The sequence below is a fragment of the Syngnathoides biaculeatus genome, chromosome 16 (assembly GCF_019802595.1).
Source record: "Syngnathoides biaculeatus isolate LvHL_M chromosome 16, ASM1980259v1, whole genome shotgun sequence".
NCBI classification, from domain to species: Eukaryota; Metazoa; Chordata; class Actinopteri; order Syngnathiformes; family Syngnathidae; genus Syngnathoides; species Syngnathoides biaculeatus.
The window spans coordinates 11309094-11328565 of record NC_084655.1 but is presented as its reverse complement, the minus strand read 5'-3'; the positions used below and the strand labels follow the sequence as shown (position 1 = coordinate 11328565).

The following is a 19472-nucleotide window of genomic DNA, read 5'->3' as shown; positions in this document are numbered from 1 at the left end:
CTGAATGCACTGAAATGATCTAACAGGGGTCTTGTTTCTTTGTGTTGGATGTGCATCCCGGCCGGGCCGAACAATCGGCACCTCTACATTCGCGCTCGCCAGCGAGGTGGGCGTGTCCCGTGGAGGTTCCGACTCCGCTATTGGACGAACGCTGATTCCTTTCCTCCTCGACTTCCGCTCTCTGCACGCCCAACCAACCACGGAATAATGATAATAATGATCAAGATGGCTACTACAGAAGTCTCTTTCTGTAGCTAAGCACCCATTCCATGGGATCACTTAAAACTGCAATTTATGGTTCTTAAAGTCCCTCGGAGGCGACGGGGCTACGCCAAGGGTAATACTATATGGATTCATTAAAGACTGAGAGGAAATACTCGTAATTGTATCGCCTGTAGCGGTTAGTCAACGGAAGCTAGCTAGCATAGTAACTAGCCAGCGGTTTCGCTGGCGACCATCTCCGGCGTTCGTTGACCACCCGCGGGGGAGCGTGGCCCTGTTCCGTGTGTCAAATGGCAGAACCGAGGAAAGTTGCTTTCGTCACCCTCTCGTCGTTCAGCACTTCCACTCCGGCGACCTCGGAGTTGGGCAAGAAACGCCGCCGCGAAGATGAGGCCATGACTTTAGGCAGAGACGGTGAAATAAGTGCGGTCGGGTCAGACGGTGCTGGGGGTCTGTTTGGGACCGCGCCAGGGGATGTCGCCGAGCCCGAGGAGGCGAGACCCACCGTTCGTCTCAACCTCTCGCTTTCCGAGCCAAGTGAACGTGGTTCTGCCGAGTTCAACTACAGCGAGATGGTGGTCCCGACGACTCAACGTCATTCTCAGGTGGGAAGTCACTTGAGCCTCAGGGGATCTGCTTTCAAAGCGATTATTGTCTTCCATAATCTTATCTCTAGTCTTGACTCTAATTCACTATTGTTTACTACAGAAAACGTGACTAAACGATGTTTGTGATCATCTGTTTACATTAGCACAGATAACCGCCTCTGCTGGCATAATGCCGTGTAATCCATACGTACTATAAAATGTCATTAGCAGGTAATTACTCATAGCAATGTAAGGACTGTAAGTAAATTTGGCTCTGACATGTCCGAGAAAGATCGTTGGTTGTCAAGGAGGGTTATAACTCGTATTTGTTGTCGATATTAATTTGTAATACGAGTGAGAGCATTGGAATCATCATTTTGAATAATACAAACTTTAACGAACCCTTTGAATGCCTTTAAGTATATATGAAACTACTTTTTCGTATCTGCATCGTTTTTTTTTTTACATTTCACACTATAGACATCTTTATATATATAAAATTATCACAATAAGAGAAAATGTAAATCAAAACTTGAACTGCCTTACAGTGAAAATTGTTTTTAGAAAAAGGCTCAAGTCCCACCTTTCAAACTTAGCTTTCAACTAATATATAAATTTTCATCCATCCATTTTCATTGTCGCTTATCCTCACGAGGGTCGAGGAGCCTATCCCAGCTGTCAACGGGCAGGAGGCAGGGTACACCCTGAACTGGTTGCCAGCCAATCGTAGGGCACATAGAGACAGACAACAGTCGCACTCACAATCACACCTAGGGGCAATTTAGAGTGTCTAATTAACGTTGCACATTTCTGGGATGTGGGAGGAAACCGCAGTGCCAGGAGAAAACCCACGCAGGCATGGGGAGTACATGCAAACTCCACACAGGTGGGGCCGGGTTTGAACCTGGGTCCTCAGAACTGTCAGGCCAACACTTGACCAGTTGATCCACCGTACTGACCCTTTTATTATCCTTTATTTTATTTTCAATGTTTCCAATCTTCTATTACAATTTATTGCATTTTGTCTTTACCGCTATGATATTTTCTACAGTCATAAATGTTTAAATCCAGAGTTTTATGTATTTTTTGAATGTGTTTATGATTACTTAATACATAATTCTCTGTACAGTAAATAAAGTTTTCCAAAATTTTAATATAACTGAGTGAGCTAACAAAAATAAAAAGTGCACGGATTTCCTAGGGTCAGCAGCATCTCATGAAGTTAGTTAGTTGAAGTTAGGCACACCAATCAACACAGCAAGTAACGTTATTGTTATTTTTTTTTTTATCATATTAAGGTGTTACTCACACTATTCACTAAGTACTTATCATGTTGTCTCCATTTGACTTTTTCCATGTAGGTACAACTAGCAGCACCTTCAACTGTCCCAAAAGGACTCGCACCCTCCCTGGACCCGAACGACCCACTTGCTGATGATGAGAGGGAGAGACGCGAGGTTGAAGAGTTGGCGAAGAAGTTTGAAAGTAAATATGTAAGTAGGGGTGGGCGATATGGGCAACTAAAAATACCCCCCATTTTTTTTAAATAAATAAATAAATAACGAGAATTTGATAACATCCTATTAAAATATGGTTTTAATGTCTACTTGCTTGCCTGGACTTTTATCCACTACATTGTACAGGAATATTGTATGGCACTAGTTCATGATTAATAACTTCAAATTATGTCCAGGCAGTATACAGTTACAGTATTAGTAAGACTAATTTAATATTATAAACCAAACAGCAGGTTTTTCCATGACAGCACAGACCGGCATAGGAGTTCGGCAAGAACGCGGCACAAAGAAATGTAGTTGACGGAGTTCTTTGTCTTCCTAACGTTTATTTGTTTTTGTCATATTTTGCACATTTGCAAAATGACTCAGCGAGGTTTTTCTGAACATGTTCTACAGAATTTGTCATCTTTTCTTTTGGGGAAATCTTGGATGGATGGCAGGCTGGCTGGGTGGATATGTTATTCATCTCATGAGGACAATTAAATTTCCTAGCTTTGTAAAAAAGGTTTTAAAACCTTTTCACATATCTATGTGTTTCTTACGAAGAGTGTGAAATGGAAAAAAGATCAAGCTTTACACCCTTGGACACATGCACAAACACGTAATGTTGAAGCAATGATATGTGACATCATAACTGTGGAATCTTTTTTTTTTCCTCTTATTCCGGGTGACACGTTTTGCAGTTGGTATTGGTAATACAGTAAGCAGTACAAGGTTTAAATAAATTAAGTGGTGGATTGTTGTTAATGGGATAGTGAAATACAATATTTCTGTAGAAACAGCTGTGGCAGTAGGGATATCCTAGCTAGTTCCTCCTATTGCCTCACCAGCAGTATTTAAGAGTACAGTTTTCCTTGTAAATGTTATTCAAAGCAAATCGTCTAGGAAATATTCGATCGTAACATTCGTTCTATTTGTTTCATTTTTTTTAATCGGGCCGTCGTTGGCCTGTGTCATTTTCCTGTTTCCCGTTGTTTATTTTTAGAGAGCGAGAAAGAGAAAATGAATAGTCGATAACATAAAATTGGACATCTTTAAAACAATGGGCACAAATATATCATTATATTGCCTTCCCCGAATATTTCTGTTTTATAATTGCAATGCTATTCATTTGATACATCGTTTGCAGGGTGGCGCCTCCAAGAAGAAGAAAAAAGACAGGATGCAGGATCTCATTGATATTGGTTATGGGTATGACGAGACCGACCCCTTTATTGACAATTCTGAAGCCGTGAGTTCTTTTACGCACATCATCAGGTTGAGGGCGGGGGGTTCCACATGTCATAAATCAGTTCCTACTGTTATGAATCCATTCCTGCGTTAGTGTTTACTTTGCTATAAATGTTTGTGTTAGTCTGTGTTCCACGTTCTCCCTCTTGCATATACTAATGTAATCACAGACTGCAAATCTAGTAATTTGTGAAGGATCGTGTGAGTGATAATTGTGTTGAATGAGTGTTAAATAATAGGATAATATGCATACAGTTTTATTAATGAACCATATTTTTGTGTTGTACAGTATGATGAGCTGGTTCCGGCTTCTCTGACAACCAAACACGGAGGCTTTTACATTAACACAGGCACGCTCCAGTTTCGTGCCGCTTCTGACTCAGAAGGAGACGACATGGAGAATAATCACATAAAGGTACGTTTTTTTCCATTGCACCTCTGTAGTTTCACGTAATGTGATCATGAAAAAGGTCCTTTGATTAAAAGATAAAAGATGGAGAAGAGCGAGTGATTAAAAAGCGGAGGAAGAAGCAAGATGGTCCAGTTTTGGAAGAGAAGAAACCCAGGAAAAATAAAGTACCAAAGTCCGGGTAAGGTTTCTTTCATTTCTTTATTTGCCATTGGATTTTTTTCATTTTCACAACTGCGTATTCAAACATTTGAGCTACCCATCCATCAATTTTCTGAGCCCCTAATCCCCACAAGAATTGCATGAGTGTATGAGCCTATCCCAGTTAGCACCGGGCAGGAGGTGGTTGCTAGCCAATTGCAGAATATTTGAGCTACACTGGCCACAATATTTTCACTGTAACACTCTTACTTTTGACATTATACAGCAAAGGGAGTGCTCCATTCTGTTCCTGAGACAGGATCTTAATCCGAGTTTGTACGAGAGTCAGAATGGGCTTTTGTCTAATTACTAACCTCTTGCTCGTAACGCGAACATTTCGTCAAGACAATCCTGGGTATTGGATCTCATGGGTGGATGTGAAGGTACAGTCGCTGATTCATTTTAGAGCCACGTGTATTAAGTGAAGTGTTGCAATACCATATAATATTTTTTGTAGTAATTGCACCCCTTCCACACACGTTGAACATTTTTTCAATGTTTTGAAACAATTTTTGAAAGTATTACTTAGTCCCAGTTCTCACACTTGTGCTTGCACGGTTCTCTAAGATGGCAGGCATGCTTGCTTCAAGGTGATCATTTGTCACTCCCAGTTGAAGTTTACTTTAAAACTGACACATAAAACCACAAGAATAATTATAAATTGTGTATTCACACACCAAAATGTTCAATTAAACCATGAAATGTAATCTACTGAAAGTCTGCTAGCTTTATGCTAACTTGTAATGCAAAATGTCATTGACGTGTTAACGGAAATTAGCATTAATGTTATGATAATTATGACCCTTATTATTTTCCCCTCTTTGCTTTGACAGAGTGTCGTCCTTGAATCGACCAGAAAAGAAGAAGAGGAAAAAGCTCATGAAAGATTCCCTCCACCTGGCTAACATGTTGCGACGCTTCACCAGGGAGAAGGAAGAGATGCGAAAGAGGAACATGGCTGGCGGTGGTTTGCCACGACCTCAAGCCAAAGTGCCCGGTCCTAACAGCACAGTCGTCAACAGCCAGCTCAAGGCTCCTGGTGGAAATGACTGCAACATGGCAGACTTGACGTCCGACCCAGCCGTGATGTCACTACTCGGGTCAGCCAACAATGACGTGTTGCAGGACATGATGGGCGATTTGGACTTTGGGATGCTGGACTCTTCGCAGCCCTCCAGTCCTACTCAGGGAGAGAATGGCTCGTTTGGCACAGGCCATAAGGCAGGCATAGGCCGTATGTCGCAGGGTAATGTGATGAGCCCTCCATCGTTGCCCACTGGTCTCCCGGGCCCTCTCATAAAGCGCATTGAAGACCTCAGAGCGGTACGTGACTCGCTGTCATGCTTGATATGTTGTGGTCGTAACCCCTGTGGAGGAGACTAATTGGACACGACTGGGAATAAGTTTATTCCTTTTTTGTTTTCACAGGCATCCCGACAGTTCGATGAAGAGGGCCGCAAGAAATTTTTCACAATGGACATGAATAACATCCTACTTGAGTGAGTCCTATTTAATTGCCCATTTTGGCAACTGTTTTTACTTCACATTTATTCTCACTTTACACGACTATTACACGACAAGCACAGAACTGATAGAGACAACAAGCAACTCCACAACAAACCAATGATCAAACTAATTTCATAAGACGAAGTAAAACGAAGGACTGGGATTGGTGGGTTAGTTGGAATGTGAAAAGAATGAGAAAATGTGAAGTAATGTTTGGAGGGCTCCACTCTGGATAAATTGCATGAATTTGGATCATGTGTGTTTTGGAACAAGTGATATTATCTTTTATGGTAAATATGAAGTTTTTCCAAATTTTAACAGTTTCCCTTTTCACCAATGTGACTGGCCTCGACATTCTTTCCACTTGCACAATCAATATGTACAAACATTTTTGTCTTTACTGTTTTGATGCACATTTTCCCTCTGACACTTATTTAATACATTTGGTTTCAATTGTTAAGATGCCGGCACGGCGGCGCAGCTGTTAAGATTTGACCTCACAGTTCTGAGGACCATTGTTCCTTCCCAGCCCTCCCTTTGTGGAGTTTGCATGTTCTGCCTGTGCCTGTGTGGGTTTTCTCCGAGCACTGAGGCTTCCTCCCACATCCCAAAAACATGCATTAATTGGACACTCTAAATTGCACCGAGTTGTGATTGTAAGTACGACGGCTGTTGTCTGTCTCTACCACCCCGCCTCTTGCCTATTGACAGCTGGGATAGGCTCCAGCACTCCCTGCGACCCTCGTCAGGATAAGCGGTGAAGAAAATGGATGGATGGATGGATGGATGGATGGAAGTGTTAAGATTGACTCAACTAAAAACACCTCACACTAGGATGCAATATGAATTACACTATTACAAGCTACAAGCGCAATATTGTGCTTATTGTGATTACAATTTTGTAAACCTGGTTAAACCTTAATTTGATATAGGTTAAAAACACTTTTTTCACGTTTAATTTTTTGGACTAATTAATTCCAATGCTCTTCTTTGTTAACTACACAGAGGTGCTTTATATGACACTTTAACATTCAAGCAGCGCCAATGGGCTTCACAGAACCTATTCTATTTACTGTCAAGCACAAAAATTAATTGTCCTCCAATGTTAAATAGTGAACACACACATCTATCTACTGCTACCTTTTGATCATAGGTAACAAGCATATGTGGGTTCAGCAACATAGCAGCTCGTTAGGTAGCTTTAGAAAAGAATGTCATGGTCAATATCTTCACTCGATACACTTTGTCAAACAACATTAACAGAATATGCAACTTTATTGGAAAGTGAGCTGGGATAGGCTCCAGCACTCCCGTGACCCTTGTGAGGATAAGCGGCTTGGAACATGGACGAATGTTCTTTGTTCACAAAAAGTCGGTCAATATTAGTTTTGTCTGAGGCAACAGGAATGTCAACCGCATTACAAATCCATATTCAACTTTTTTGAATCCCTTGAAAGGCACGACACAAATTGAAATTATGGTGTTAGTAGTCACTGAATATGACTTGAACTAGATTATACTTATATTTCCTGCAATTAACAAATAAAAAACATGATCTGCAATGGAGGGGCAACAATATGGTGTCCTTTAGTAGTTAATCATTCTCAAGCACCTCAGTTTTAACTATAATAGTGCACCTCTTAAACATGAGCCAGGCCCCATGCTCCTCCACCCAACAGGTTTTGCTCTTTCAGATATCCTTCACTCTTATGTTTTGGCTGGTCGTCTTGTATTTCTATCTTCTGTATTATCTTATGTATTGTACGCATAACCCTCCACCTCTGTTTGTGTGTGTGTGTGTGTTAGTATTGATTTGCAGGTTCAGGAGCAGTCTGCCGACGTTCGTTCAGCCGTGTACTCCCACTTGGAGGCCTTTGTTCCCTGTAATAAAGAAGGTCTGCTCAAGCGCCTTAAGAAGCTGAGCCTCAACATCCAGGTATTTGGAAACTGGAAAGATTTTGATGTTGGTCTTAAGCTTTTATCTTCAAATGGCCTTTTAAGAGCCATCTAAGCGTATGCACAGTATACAGCTGTTCAGCATCCATACAATCCCTTCCACAAATTTTGGAACGGCAATGTAAATTCCTTTGTTTTTTTGTTGTTGATTTCTTTCAAATTGCTGTCTGTTGTCATACTAGAGTGACTCCAACTACTGGAGACAAATTTCGTGTGTGTTTTTGACATATTTGGCAAATAAAGATGATTCTGATTCTGATCCTGAAGACATTTGGGTTTCAGAAGATAAGATGAACATGAGGTAAAATATCAGAATTCCAGCTTTTATTTCATATTTACTAGACTTTACACCAATCTGATCGGTATCCCCCAATAATTAGCATTTTATGCTAATTAGTTTTAATGTCATAATTTGCAGATTCACTCAAGGATGTCATTGATTAGCTCCGCAAGACATTTACGCCATGTAGCCATCGTGTACAATATATTTACATCCATAAAATGATTCTGTTTTATTCTTGTCGCTTGCCTTTTGACGTAGTACTATAAATATCTGACAGCTAATAGATATTTAAAAAAACAAAAGTATGCGGTGGTCATTAAGCACTTTTTTCAGGTGCGAGTTAGTTTTGCATCCAACTATTGTTACTTCTTATCAACTGGGAACCCTCACCTTCACTGACCCACTCAAGTTGTCAAGGATAATTATGTATGCCCAAAAAATAAAAATGGTAAAACAGCTCAAGCCTTTTGAAAGCCTGTAATTTTAGAAATCTCTGACAACCCCAAAATATGCAGTCTAATGCTCATTTGTAATACTTTTTTTCCTGAACATTCAGATGTGAAAAAGCCTGTCGTGATTAAATGCTTGCAAGGAGGTTCTCTATGAAAATGTGAACATGTGGACGCTGTCCTGCATCACATAAAATTGTTGACCGTGTCGCTTCCCTCTTCGATCAGGACAACCGTCTCAGAACACCACTGCTCAAGCTGAAGCTGGCTGTGTGCAGTGTGATGCCAGAGCAAATTGCTCGGTACAACATGGACTGCATCGCTAAGGTGGCAAAGTAAGCGCATTTCCAAATCATCTGTTTTTCGCTTATTATTTACAGGTGTCTGTCATTGTTTCATTTGCTCCTGAATAAGACGCCACACATACATTTTATAGACGCATTCACTTTCTGCTTTTTTTGCATCTCTCTCCTGATAGACACCAGTCCGAGGAAGGAGAGAAAAATGGTTCCGAGGATGATGACGAGGAGAAGCCAGGCAAGAGGGTAGTAGGGCCTCGAAAGAAGTTTGTCTGGGATGACAAACTCAGGTAATTAGATAGTGCTGCTTTTGTCATTTTTTTTTTAAATGTAGTAGTGATTGGGTTGTTTTGAATACTTAAACTTACTCCCACATTAAAAAAAAATGATTACTAAGTACTAAGTTGTGGGCTATGTTTGGCTGGCTATCAGTCCAGTGTGTACTCTTCTCACCCAAAGTTAGCTAGGCTTGGATGGATATTTTGAAAAGTAAGCCTCGCTTAGATGTTCTAAGCTAGTGAGCTGACTTGTTCAGGTTTCAAATCTGATGATGAATTTGTTATTTTGAAAATCATTTTAATTTCCTACAAATTGGTCTTACTATTTAGAGGCAGGGTTAGAAGCTTTTGGAAGTGACAATAAAATGATATACTTTTAGTCGGACACTCACTCACCCGCCTGTATAGGTTTTCTCCAGGTACTCTGTTTTCCTCCCAATTCCAAAAAAAATGTACAATAGGTTAATCGAAGACTCCAAATTTCCTCTTGGTGTGAGTGGTTGTTTATATGTGCCCTATGGTTAGCTGGGAACTAGATCAGGGTGTGCCCTTCCCCTTGCCCAAAGATAGCTGGGATAGGATCCAGCACGCCCGTGACCCTAGTGAGGATAAGCAGTTCGTAAAATGGATTTTATTTAGGTTATTGAGCAGTGCTGTTTACCTCTCAACTGAACAGTTAAGTAATTTTTGTTGCCATTTTTCTGACAGGTCATTGCTATGCAACTTGGTGCGGGTGAAGCTGAGCTGTTATGAGCTGGAGGGTAAGAACACGTCTCCCGAAGACTACCTCAAAGCCTTCATGGAGACAGAAGTTAAACCTCTCTGGCCAAAAGGTTGGATGCAGGCCAGGTGTGTTTGTGTGCGTGTGTTTTTTAAAAAAAATGATTTGACTTGTTTGTGAAGAGTTACAACTCCCTTTTGCGTGTTCAGTGCTCAATCCCTGTGTTTCCTTTTGTGAATTAGAATACTGTTTAAAGAGAGCATCATGGCTCACGGTCACCTCACTGGTTACATGTGAGTAAAGCGATCGTTTGAAATAATTTTGCCGTGAAGTTGCAGTCACACTTATCTAACTTGTGATCATTCCAGAGCAAAGAAAAAGATTATCACCACACCGAAAGTCAAGCCAAAGGTGACACTTTTTTTTATAGCAATCATATGCTGATCACAACTTTTTATTGTGTACATACAGTAGAATGATAAGTGCCAAATGATTTATCAAAGTATTCTAACATTTTAATAAAAGTGACAAATGTGCTGATTTTTATATGATCACTCTGGAAATACTATTCATTTTTCTACTATAACAAAAATTGTGAAAGAGGGAAAAGCATGAATGTGCCATACAATACTATCCTATGTACAGTACAATGTAAAACTAGGAATAATGAATTGGAACATACCTTAAAACTTTTACTCAAGAAAATGTTATTTCTTTACTTCGTGAAGATGCCATACTTAAACAACCATGCAAAAATGGCAGCACACATGAAGATGCACTAGAAGACTATGATTTATCATTGGGCTGTACTACATAAGATGAAACACCATTTTAGCATGTGCTCTGCATAGAAACTGTTGTGTAGAGATCACAAAATATAAATTAATCTCTCAGGATTCGCCTGCAATTCCTACGAGAACTGTAGGTACTGTAGTTGTTTACTGTAGGTTTACTAAGTCAACAAGGCGATCAACTTGAAGAATTTTTTTTTTTTTTGTCAGGAGGCAGCGTGGGTTCAGCGGACCACACCCTCAGCAGGTGTCACTCCGTCCCCCGTTGGCCAGGTTGCTAAGCGACCATCTCAGCCGCCGTCTGAGCCCATATGCCTCGATTCCCTCGACGACGATCTGGCAGTTCCCTCGCTGGACTCCATCTCCCAGGCGCTTATGATCCTTGGCAATGCCGCCAAGGGCCTAGCACAAGACGACAGCCCTCCCTCTCCAGATATCCCCAAGAGCGTTGCCAACCCCCCCTCGTCCCCTCATGTCTCTGCGCTCGTCCAGCAGCAGCAGAAAAACAACTCCGTCAGCACGTCCAGTTCCAGCAACACTCGCTACACGTTTACCTCTTCGTCTCCCTCCACCCCTCTGTCTCGACCGTCCTCGCGCCCTTTCTCGCCTGTGTCTTCTGTTAGAGTGGATGCGATGGGGGTTGTGAAGGGACCGGGACAGATACACAGACACTCCGTGCTGAACACTCAGAGACCCGTGGGGGTTGCTGTGCCTAAAGTCAATTCTCCTGCATCTGTTTCACCCCCTAAACCCCGCCCTCCACCTACTGCCTCACCCCTTGCACCTCCAGGATCAAAAGTAGGGGTCTCCACTCCCCCTTCAAGCCTCATTAAATGCAACATTAATAAAGGAATCAACAGTAATGACCCCGTCATCATTACATCGCCATCTCGACCAACAGCCCATCCGTCACCCGCACACATGAGCCCCAAAACCTTCCTGGCGACACGCATGCCGCTCACCCCACAGAGCAAAGCCTCTTCCGTGCCCCCGTCCCACCCGGGAGTTAAAACTACGCAACAGTCTGGTTTCATCACCCCGATGCACGCTACTCTCACTCAATCGAGTCACTGCGGCATCACCCCGATTGTCAAACTCACACCTCGCACCCCCAACTCCGTCGTCACCACGTCTCCTCGCACCCTCAGCTCGACCGCCACTGCGTCTCCTCGGACCCCCAGCTCGACCGCCACCGCGTCTCCTCGGACCCTCAGCTCGACCGCCACCACCTCATCTCGAATCCTCAACTCGGCCGCCACGTCTCGACCCCTCAACTCAGCCGTCACCACCCCATCTCGCACCCTCAACTCGGCCGCCTCGTCTCGCACCCTCAACTCGGCCGTCACGACCCCATCTCGCAGCCTCAACTCAGTCATCCCGACCCCGTCTCGTACTGTCAACTCAGTCGTCACCACCTCGAGTTCGCCCACCCCCTCCCAAATCCCTCGGTCTCAGGTGACACCCCCAATGCAGCAATTCTCTTCCAAAAGCCCCGCAGGCTTTCGCCCGCCATTCTCAGGTGCCTCAGCGGGATCGGGCAAGGTGGGTCCAAGTGGTTACGCTCCTCCAGGCAACCAGAAGAGTTCAGTCGTCATTAACAGCAGCACAACCAACAGTAGCCTTAACACTTCATCCATAACCAAGCATTCAGGAACTGGCACCCCCCCAACGGTGCCCTCTGCCAACCAGAGCCAGCGGCAGAGGCCAGGGGGGGTGACGTCTCAGGGTAGCAAACCGGTGACGTCGGTCCCGTTGTCATCAGCTTCTTCTCAGTTGCCACAGGTTGGTGAGTTGTCACGTGAATTTTCTGTCTTCCCCTGAGCTGGTCGCAGCTCACCTTTACTCTGTTCGTAAACGGGATGCGACTCCAAAGATTTTCCAAGAAATCAGTACATTTAAAAATGTTCCCCTTTTGCTCAGGCATCGCCAGCAGGGGGCAGCGGTTTGCTGGGCTCCACCTCTTCTCTTCCTCTGGGCTTTGGGATGTTGGGCGGTCTGGTTCCCGTGTCATTTCCCTTACAGTTCCCGCCGCCGCTGCTCAACTTACCCCCGCTGGGCACCGCCGGCTCCAACACGCCGCCCAGTAGCTCCGCCCCCAGTAGTAATGCGTCCTTCTCTACGTTGACACAGAGTGAGTGTAAGCCTTATACATACAATAGATAACAAAAGTCTACACACAGCTGTTGGAATGCCAAATTTTTGTGAATTTTTTTTTGACTCAGCGTAACTAACTTTTTTCATCCATTATTTAACCTGAGCTGGTCACCAGCCAATGGCAGGGCACATAAACAAAGATTCACACCTCCAAGCAATTTGGAGTCTTCAGTTAACCTACCATGCACGATTTTGGCATGGGGAAGTAAACCGGAGTGCCCGGAGAAAACCCACGCAGGCACGGGGGAGAACATGCAAACTCCACACATGCCCGTTCCTCAGAAGTCTGAGGCAGATGTGCTAACTCGGGGGGCCAAACTACAGTCTGCGGGCCACATCCAGCCCCTTGATCAATTCAATCTGGCCCGCCCAACGTTGATACAAAATTTCCCAAATCATACCAAAATCATGACTACATTCATTGGACCTTGTCTGCAATATTCTCTGGTTCCACCAGGTGGTAAGGTCCGGTGATACGTTGAGTTGAACCTTCGACCACCAGGAAAGACCAAAGAGAAGAAATTCAAGAGCGAATACCAAGAAGCGTGCGTGGTCATAAATTGGGCATGGAGGTTAAGGGTTGTCTCACTGAAGGATTTACAACACTTAAATAATATTTACAATGAAAAGTGAGAAATTTCAACTTTATTGTAGTCCGTAGTGTGAGCTGGTTTAACGCGCTGCCCAATGACGTCACCAAAGTGCTTTGCTATCTGAACATTTGCTCATTAAATACTTGTGTAATCTTGTCATCTTTTCTTCTTGGTCACATCAAAATTGGAGTGTTGGATGGAATGGTGTGTGCGTGTTTGTATGCCCCTCACTATCAAACCCCCCTTTTACTTTCCTTACTTTCAAGTTTTTGTACATGCACGCACAAACAAAGTTTTCTTCACGGAGCACAATCGCCATCCATCTTTGTCTTTGGAGAAGTGTACTAGGAAGACTGTGCGAGTTTATGTTTATGCACTTCCTCTACTGTCTTGTTTTGGTTTTTTTTTTTGGCAGTGGATAAGTGACATTCCTGCCACTTGACAGCTGTGGTTCTGAGTCCAGACTTTAAAGCAGTGGCGGGGTGGAAAAAAAAAACGTGATCAACGAAACAACGATTCCTATAAATCTCAGTATTAACACAACAATGGCTTTATTTGTTGTTGTTTATTTTTCACATGTAAGCATCTTCTTCTGACTTTGCCCACGTTTCCAATTTTCCCCTGACCCCAAAATTTACAACCGGTCGTGAACCGTGCCACTATATAAAAATTCCTACATAGTGATAAGTGAATGATTCCGACTACAACCTGTTTACTATTCCTCCATTTTGTTTGTCTCCTGACTTCAGCCTTACCAACGTTGTGTTTATCACATTCCTCATCTGCCCCCCGCCCCCCACTCTCTTATTCATACTTAACTTTCCTTTTCCTTGTGGCCTCCTTTTCACACCCCCCCCCCCCGTCTCCTTTGTGCCCCTGTCCTATTTCCTCAGATCTGTATAAGAGTCTCCAGTCAGGTTCTCAGGTTGCTCTGCCTCCTCACTTGCAGCTTGCTTTCTCAGGTAAAATGTGAGCCCCGCCCCCCAAACTTGTGTTGTTTGTCTTCCTGTCTGCTCATCCTGTCTCGTGGTCGCAAGCTTTTTCTCCCCCCTCTCCTTTATATGTCGCCATTTAACTCCAGACGCTGAGTCTGTGCACATGTACAGTGAAGAAAATAAGTATTTGAACACTTTGCTGTATTGCAAGTTCTCAAACTTAGAAATCATGGAGGGGTCTGAAATTTTCATTGGTTTAGGTCCACTATGAGAGAGATAATCTAAAAAGAAAAATCCAGAAATCACAATGTATGATTTTTTTAACGATTGTGTGTTACAGCTGCAAATAAGTATTTGAACACCTGTCTTATCAGCTAGAATTTTGACCCTCAAAGACCCGTTAGTCCGCCTTTGAAAGTCCACCTCCACTCCATGTATTATCCTGAATCAGATGCACCTGTGTGCGGTCATTTGCTGCATAAAGACACCTGTCCACCCTATACAATCAGTCAGACTCAAACTTGGAACATGGCCAAGACCAAAGAGCTGTCCAAAGACACCAGAGACAAAATTGTACAACTCCACACGGCTGGAAAGGGCTACGGAGAAATTGCCAAGCATCTTGGTGAAAAAAGGTCCATGATGTGTCTCATCCCAAGAACACCATCCCAACTGTGAAGCAGGGGAGTGGTAGCATCATCCTTTGGGGGTGTTTTTCTACACATGGGACAGGACAACTGCGTTGTATTAAGGACAGGATGACCGCGGCCATGTATCGTGAGATTTTGGGGAACAACCTCTTTCCCTCAGTGAGAGCATTGAAGATGGGTCGTGCCTGGGGTTTTTAACATGACAATGACCCGAAGGACACAGCCAGGAAAACCAAGGAGTGGCTCTGTAAGAACCTTATCAAGGTTCTAGCGTGGCCTTGCCAGTCTCCAGATCCCTCTCACAGTGAACATGCACCCACGATGAAAATTTCAGACCTTTCCATGATTTCTAAGTGGAAGAACTTGCAATATAGCAGGGTGTTCAAATACTTATTTTCTTCACTGTTTTTGATTACTAACAAAAACCAACTGATTGACTTTTTTTCCTCTTTTTGTTTCTGTGCAGATGTTGCCCAAAGCCAGGGGGGAGATGGCAAGAGGAAGACGCTATGATAGCAGCTGGACTTGCTTTTGGTGCCAGATTGAGCAGACCACTTTTAAAAACATTCAAGATTTCAGGATTTCTAAAAGGAAAAAAAAGTCAACATTTTGATAACTTTTCCACTCAACACAGCTAAAGAAAATGATAAATACAACTTGTTTACAAGACAGACCTATATCACTGTGGATGGAGAAGAAATTTGTACGTTGATATAGGATTGACGGTGTGCCTTCTGTACGTTTCCCTCTCAGATGCATGGTCAGTGTCTACATGGTGCTCTTTTTAAAACGATAAATTATCGCTGACATTTGTAAGAAATGTAAAATGCGCATGGCTGAATTGGAGCCCCCCCCCAAACCCCAAGCTGAACACTTTTTTTTCTTTTACTTGAATTCTTCAGTGAGTTCCATTCTGTACAGTACTTCAACCTTTTAATTAAAATTTGTTCCCTTCACATGGTCGTAATTATTGGGCGTAAAACTGTCAATAGTTGTTGTTTTAGGTGTATACTTACATTTTTCCTAGTCATTTGGTTTATTTTTTTAACTAATAGTTCATGAGATTTCTTATTCCAAATTGCTTGTTTTATTTCTGACAATTTAAGAATTTAAAGCAATTTTGTGTTAAATGCTGAATTATTGCTGTTTTTTTTTCAAGATTACAGTTGTAACAAAACATTTTTTGCATTTTTTTTTATTTGCTTCTGGTGTTGTGACAACCCATGTGCTTCAGGTCATAAGTAAACGACACCACAATGAACAGGCAGTGGAGATTTTTATCAAGCCTAAACATAAACAGAAATGGCTATATCATAACTGCAAAGTTTCTTGAGGAAAAACGTGAAGTGTCAATTCAAATCAAGGGGGGGGCAAAAAAATACAAAAAGGGAAATTCATGAAAACATGAGATGGAAGAAAGCTGAAGGTCTCTCGTGTTGATCCATCCACGCCTACTTGACCAGCGGCCTGGTCTTATCGTCGTCGCCACACTGGTGGGCTTTGTACTTTTTCACCTCAGCCATGTACTTTGACCAAGCGTCACTTTTGCCGGGTGTAGCCTGCAGGAGGAGAAATTATTCAGGCAACATGTCCAACCAGTTTATTATTAATATATATCCTTTGTTTTTTACCTCTGTGTCCTGTTTCTGCTTCTTGGCAACCATGCCGGTCTTAAGGAAGACGCCACCTCTCCGCTTCCCCACCTGGGTTAGGGCATAGAAGACTGACACCGTTATAGGAGGCCTTGCTTTTGGCAATGAAGGAGACTACACCAGAGCAGGTCTACATTTAGTCTGCTGCCCAAGCGCCAGCCTCATCTGGAAAGAACACCCCCCCCCAACTTAACCAACCAACCAACCAACGAAACTAGTCTCCAAATGTTGCATCCGTCTCGGGTGAAATTTCGAGATGCGCAGTTCCAGATGAACCTATTTTGACCCATCTGAACCTTTTAAAGCACATGTCCAACTTCAATATTTCAGCAGCATTTTCTCGTTTCAATTTGCAAATGCCTTAAAGCTCGCTAGTAAAACGTCAGTTTAGTTTCATCCCAAAATTTCACCCTTTTATTTATTTTAGTGTACAGTAGTTCTACGATCGGGCTAAAGCTGTCAATTCGGATGTGCTGTCTGCCAAACCCCTTACAAAGCTGGTCACTGGAGGGGGCTTCTTATGTCCTTGCTCTTCATCTGTCCCCTGCGCCTTTTTCATCTCCGCCTCCATCTTCTTCTTGAACATCTCCATGAAACTGCCGTCGTTGGCGAACGCGTTGCCCGAGGACGACGAAGGGCCTTGTTGGCTGTCGGAGGACGCGTGCCCCCCGGTCGGGGACGCGGGGCTGCCGCCGTCCGAGTCCCCGCCGCTACTGCTGCTGCTGCGACTGCGACTGCTGCTGCTGCTGCTTCTACCCCCGTCGTCGGCGGTGTGCGATTTTCCGTGTCTACGCCTTTGTTCCATGTTTCCTCAGTGCGGCGCGGCGGTGTTTTGAGTGTTCAAGAGTTCTCCTGCACCTCCAGTTAGACGGCAGGCTGCTCCGCTTTGAATCGCAAACGTAGCAGACTTTAGCTCAAGATCCTCTTGAGTTAACGCTTGCCCGCTTCAAAACAAACAAAAACCCCAAACAACGTATCCCTATGGCGAAAAAGGACTAAAGACTAGTCCGCGATGTCAGTCATGTAGCTCGTTTTAAGGAAACAAACAAAAGCGGCAGTTCGTTCGAATGCTAACGTTGCTAAGTCGTCGTCGCCGCCGCCGCCTGCCTCCCTTTCCTTTTGGATAAACTGCCACCTTACTTCTTCCGGTGATGACTACCCGTTGGCGAAATTGGATGTTTGACACGGAAAGCTTTAAATATCCACTTCCAAGTCGTACAATTTGGGATTGTTGCCCAATGTTTTGGGTTATTTTTTCAGTAAGTCCATCGATCGCTGTCGGCCATTTTTGAGGTCCCTAGTGACGTCACGTCGTGGGTTTGGCCCTTAGCATTGTGCAGGAAGAAAGCAAAAAAAAAAAAAAAAACTGTACAGGAAGTCAAACATACCTGAAAGTGAAAAACGCAGACGAGGATAAGCACTGAAGTGACTCATGACATGTAACTAGATCATGTAATTTAATTACAACATTTATATAATCATAATCCATTACATCACTGCGAGAAAATTAATAATTAATTGATTTGCTTTTGGACATTTTCACAATTTTAGTTACTTTTTGGGGAAAAAAAAAAAAAACGAAAGAAATTACCGACCCCTTTCTCATCACTGAGTCTACTAATACCGTCGTGGTTGGCTCTCTCTGGTCATGTGACATTCTACTATAGTCTCAAACATGACATTTTTGTCCACAGGGACCTCGAAGCGCCACCTTGTGGTGCAATCCTTTAGTTTCTCTGGTGAGTCAGTTACACTTTCAAACAAACAAAAACAAAAAAAAAAAAGACAAACTGTCATCTTTCTAGTTTATTTTGGAATTTCACATTTACTTATTTGGGTTGTGATATGACATGATATTGTCTAAACATGGTGTGGTAAATCAATTTTTTTTTTTTTGGTAGGAATCATGCAAGTGTCCTGTGGATGCACTTACTGAAAGTTCAGAAAATTAACCAAAACGTATTCATCCATCCATTTTCTGAGCCACTTATCCTCACAAGGGTCACAGGAGTGTGGGAGCCAATCCCAGGTGTCATCGGGTAGAAGGCAGGGTACACCCTGAACTGGTCGCTAGTCAATCGCAGGGCACCAATAAACAAAAGAGGCCTGATTTGAACTCCTCAGAACTGTGAGGCATCTGCTGTGCCATCCCATCATTTATATTTCCTCATCATCTTTATGGTAAAAATTAAAAATTGTCAAAATTGTTTTTTTTCTTTCTAGAGTTCTATTCAGTAAATGTTACATCATATCCTTCAAAAAATATGATTTTTAATCATGAATATTGTTGATCAGTAATTCCATTGCAATTTGCAGTACCAAGTTACTTCATAACAGTGTGCTATCATTGCATCAGTGTTTTTTTCATGTCATTATCCAAGCCGCTTATCCTCACAAGGGTTGCGGGAAAGCTGGAGCCTATCCCAGCTATCGTCGGGCGAAAGGCGGACTACACCCTGAACTCGTCGCCAGTCAGTCACAGGGCGGATATCGACACCCTCACTGAACAGGAATCGATCCCACGCTGCCCGCACCAAAGGCACTATGCCATCAGTGACTATCCTCTGTTGTTTTATTAAGTTCCATCATTAAAGGTGTACTGTATCTTTAAGTGACTTTTTTTAATGTGACCTTAGGTTCATCAGTCCATCTGTCTGTCCGTCCATCCATCCATCCATCCAACCATCCATTTTCTTTGCCGCTTATCCTCACGAGGGTCGCGGGGAGTGCTGGAGCCTATCCCAGCTGTCAATGGGGGAGGAGGCGGGGTACACCCTGAACTGGTTGCCGGCCAATCACAGGGCACGTGGAGACAAACAGCCGCGCACACAATCACACCTCGGGGTAATTTAGAGTGTCCAATTAATGTATGCATGTTTTTGGGATGTGGGAGGAAACCGGAGTGCCCGAAGAAAACAGGCACAGGGAGAACATGCAAAGTCCACACAGGCGGGGCAGAGATTGAACCTGGGTTCTTAGAACTGTGAGGCCAATGCTTTACCTGCTGATCCACCGTGCCGCGTCAACGGTTCATATTTA

At 43.3% G+C, this 19472-nt stretch overlaps 2 protein-coding genes across 5 annotated transcripts; one reads left to right on the top strand and one right to left on the bottom strand.

Annotated features, from left to right (window-relative positions):
• The first annotated feature begins 51 nt into the window (after positions 1–51).
• On the top strand, positions 52–15737 carry LOC133514545 (ubinuclein-2-like). 4 transcript variants are annotated; one of them, XR_009798816.1, is made up of 17 exons: positions 52–827; positions 2171–2302; positions 3456–3557; positions 3846–3971; positions 4043–4146; positions 5000–5489; positions 5595–5665; positions 7479–7608; positions 8589–8695; positions 8839–8949; positions 9646–9786; positions 9901–9951; positions 10027–10069; positions 10660–12235; positions 12370–12580; positions 14090–14158; positions 15248–15737. XR_009798816.1 is itself a non-coding variant. In XM_061846327.1 (17 exons), exons 1-17 carry the CDS (start codon positions 513–515, stop codon positions 15292–15294), a joined length of 3822 nt encoding a protein of 1273 aa, XP_061702311.1. In that variant the 5' UTR covers positions 52–512; the 3' UTR covers positions 15295–15737. The 4 variants fall into 4 exon arrangements, 3 of the variants coding, with proteins under 3 accessions (XP_061702311.1, XP_061702313.1, XP_061702312.1); XM_061846327.1 differs by having other exon boundaries at positions 10660–12231; XM_061846329.1 differs by lacking the exon at positions 14090–14158.
• A 301-nt stretch (positions 15738–16038) lies between these two features.
• trir (telomerase RNA component interacting RNase) lies at positions 16039–17776 on the bottom strand. Its single transcript, XM_061846330.1, has 3 exons — positions 16927–17776; positions 16413–16484; positions 16039–16340 (listed from the first exon to the last, which is right to left on the bottom strand). Exons 1-3 carry the CDS (start codon positions 17236–17238, stop codon positions 16233–16235), a joined length of 492 nt encoding a protein of 163 aa, XP_061702314.1. The 5' UTR covers positions 17239–17776; the 3' UTR covers positions 16039–16232.
• Positions 17777–19472: the final 1696 nt, after the last annotated feature.

Excerpts from the sequence above, each read along its gene's own strand:
- trir (XM_061846330.1), bottom strand. The coding sequence starts at position 17,238 with ATGGAACAAAGGCGTAGACACGGAAAATCGCACACCGCCGACGACGGG. Across the intron at positions 16,485-16,926 it reads CCCCTCCAGTGACCAGCTTT|GTGGGGAAGCGGAGAGGTGG; the intron begins GTAAGGGGTTTG and ends GCCCTAACCCAG. Across the intron at positions 16,341-16,412 it reads AGCAGAAACAGGACACAGAG|GCTACACCCGGCAAAAGTGA; the intron begins GTAAAAAACAAA and ends CTCCTCCTGCAG.
- LOC133514545 (XM_061846327.1), top strand. The coding sequence starts at position 513 with ATGGCAGAACCGAGGAAAGTTGCTTTCGTCACCCTCTCGTCGTTCAGC. Across the intron at positions 8,696-8,838 it reads TGCATCGCTAAGGTGGCAAA|ACACCAGTCCGAGGAAGGAG; the intron begins GTAAGCGCATTT and ends CTCTCCTGATAG. Across the intron at positions 9,787-9,900 it reads AAAGGTTGGATGCAGGCCAG|AATACTGTTTAAAGAGAGCA; the intron begins GTGTGTTTGTGT and ends TTTGTGAATTAG.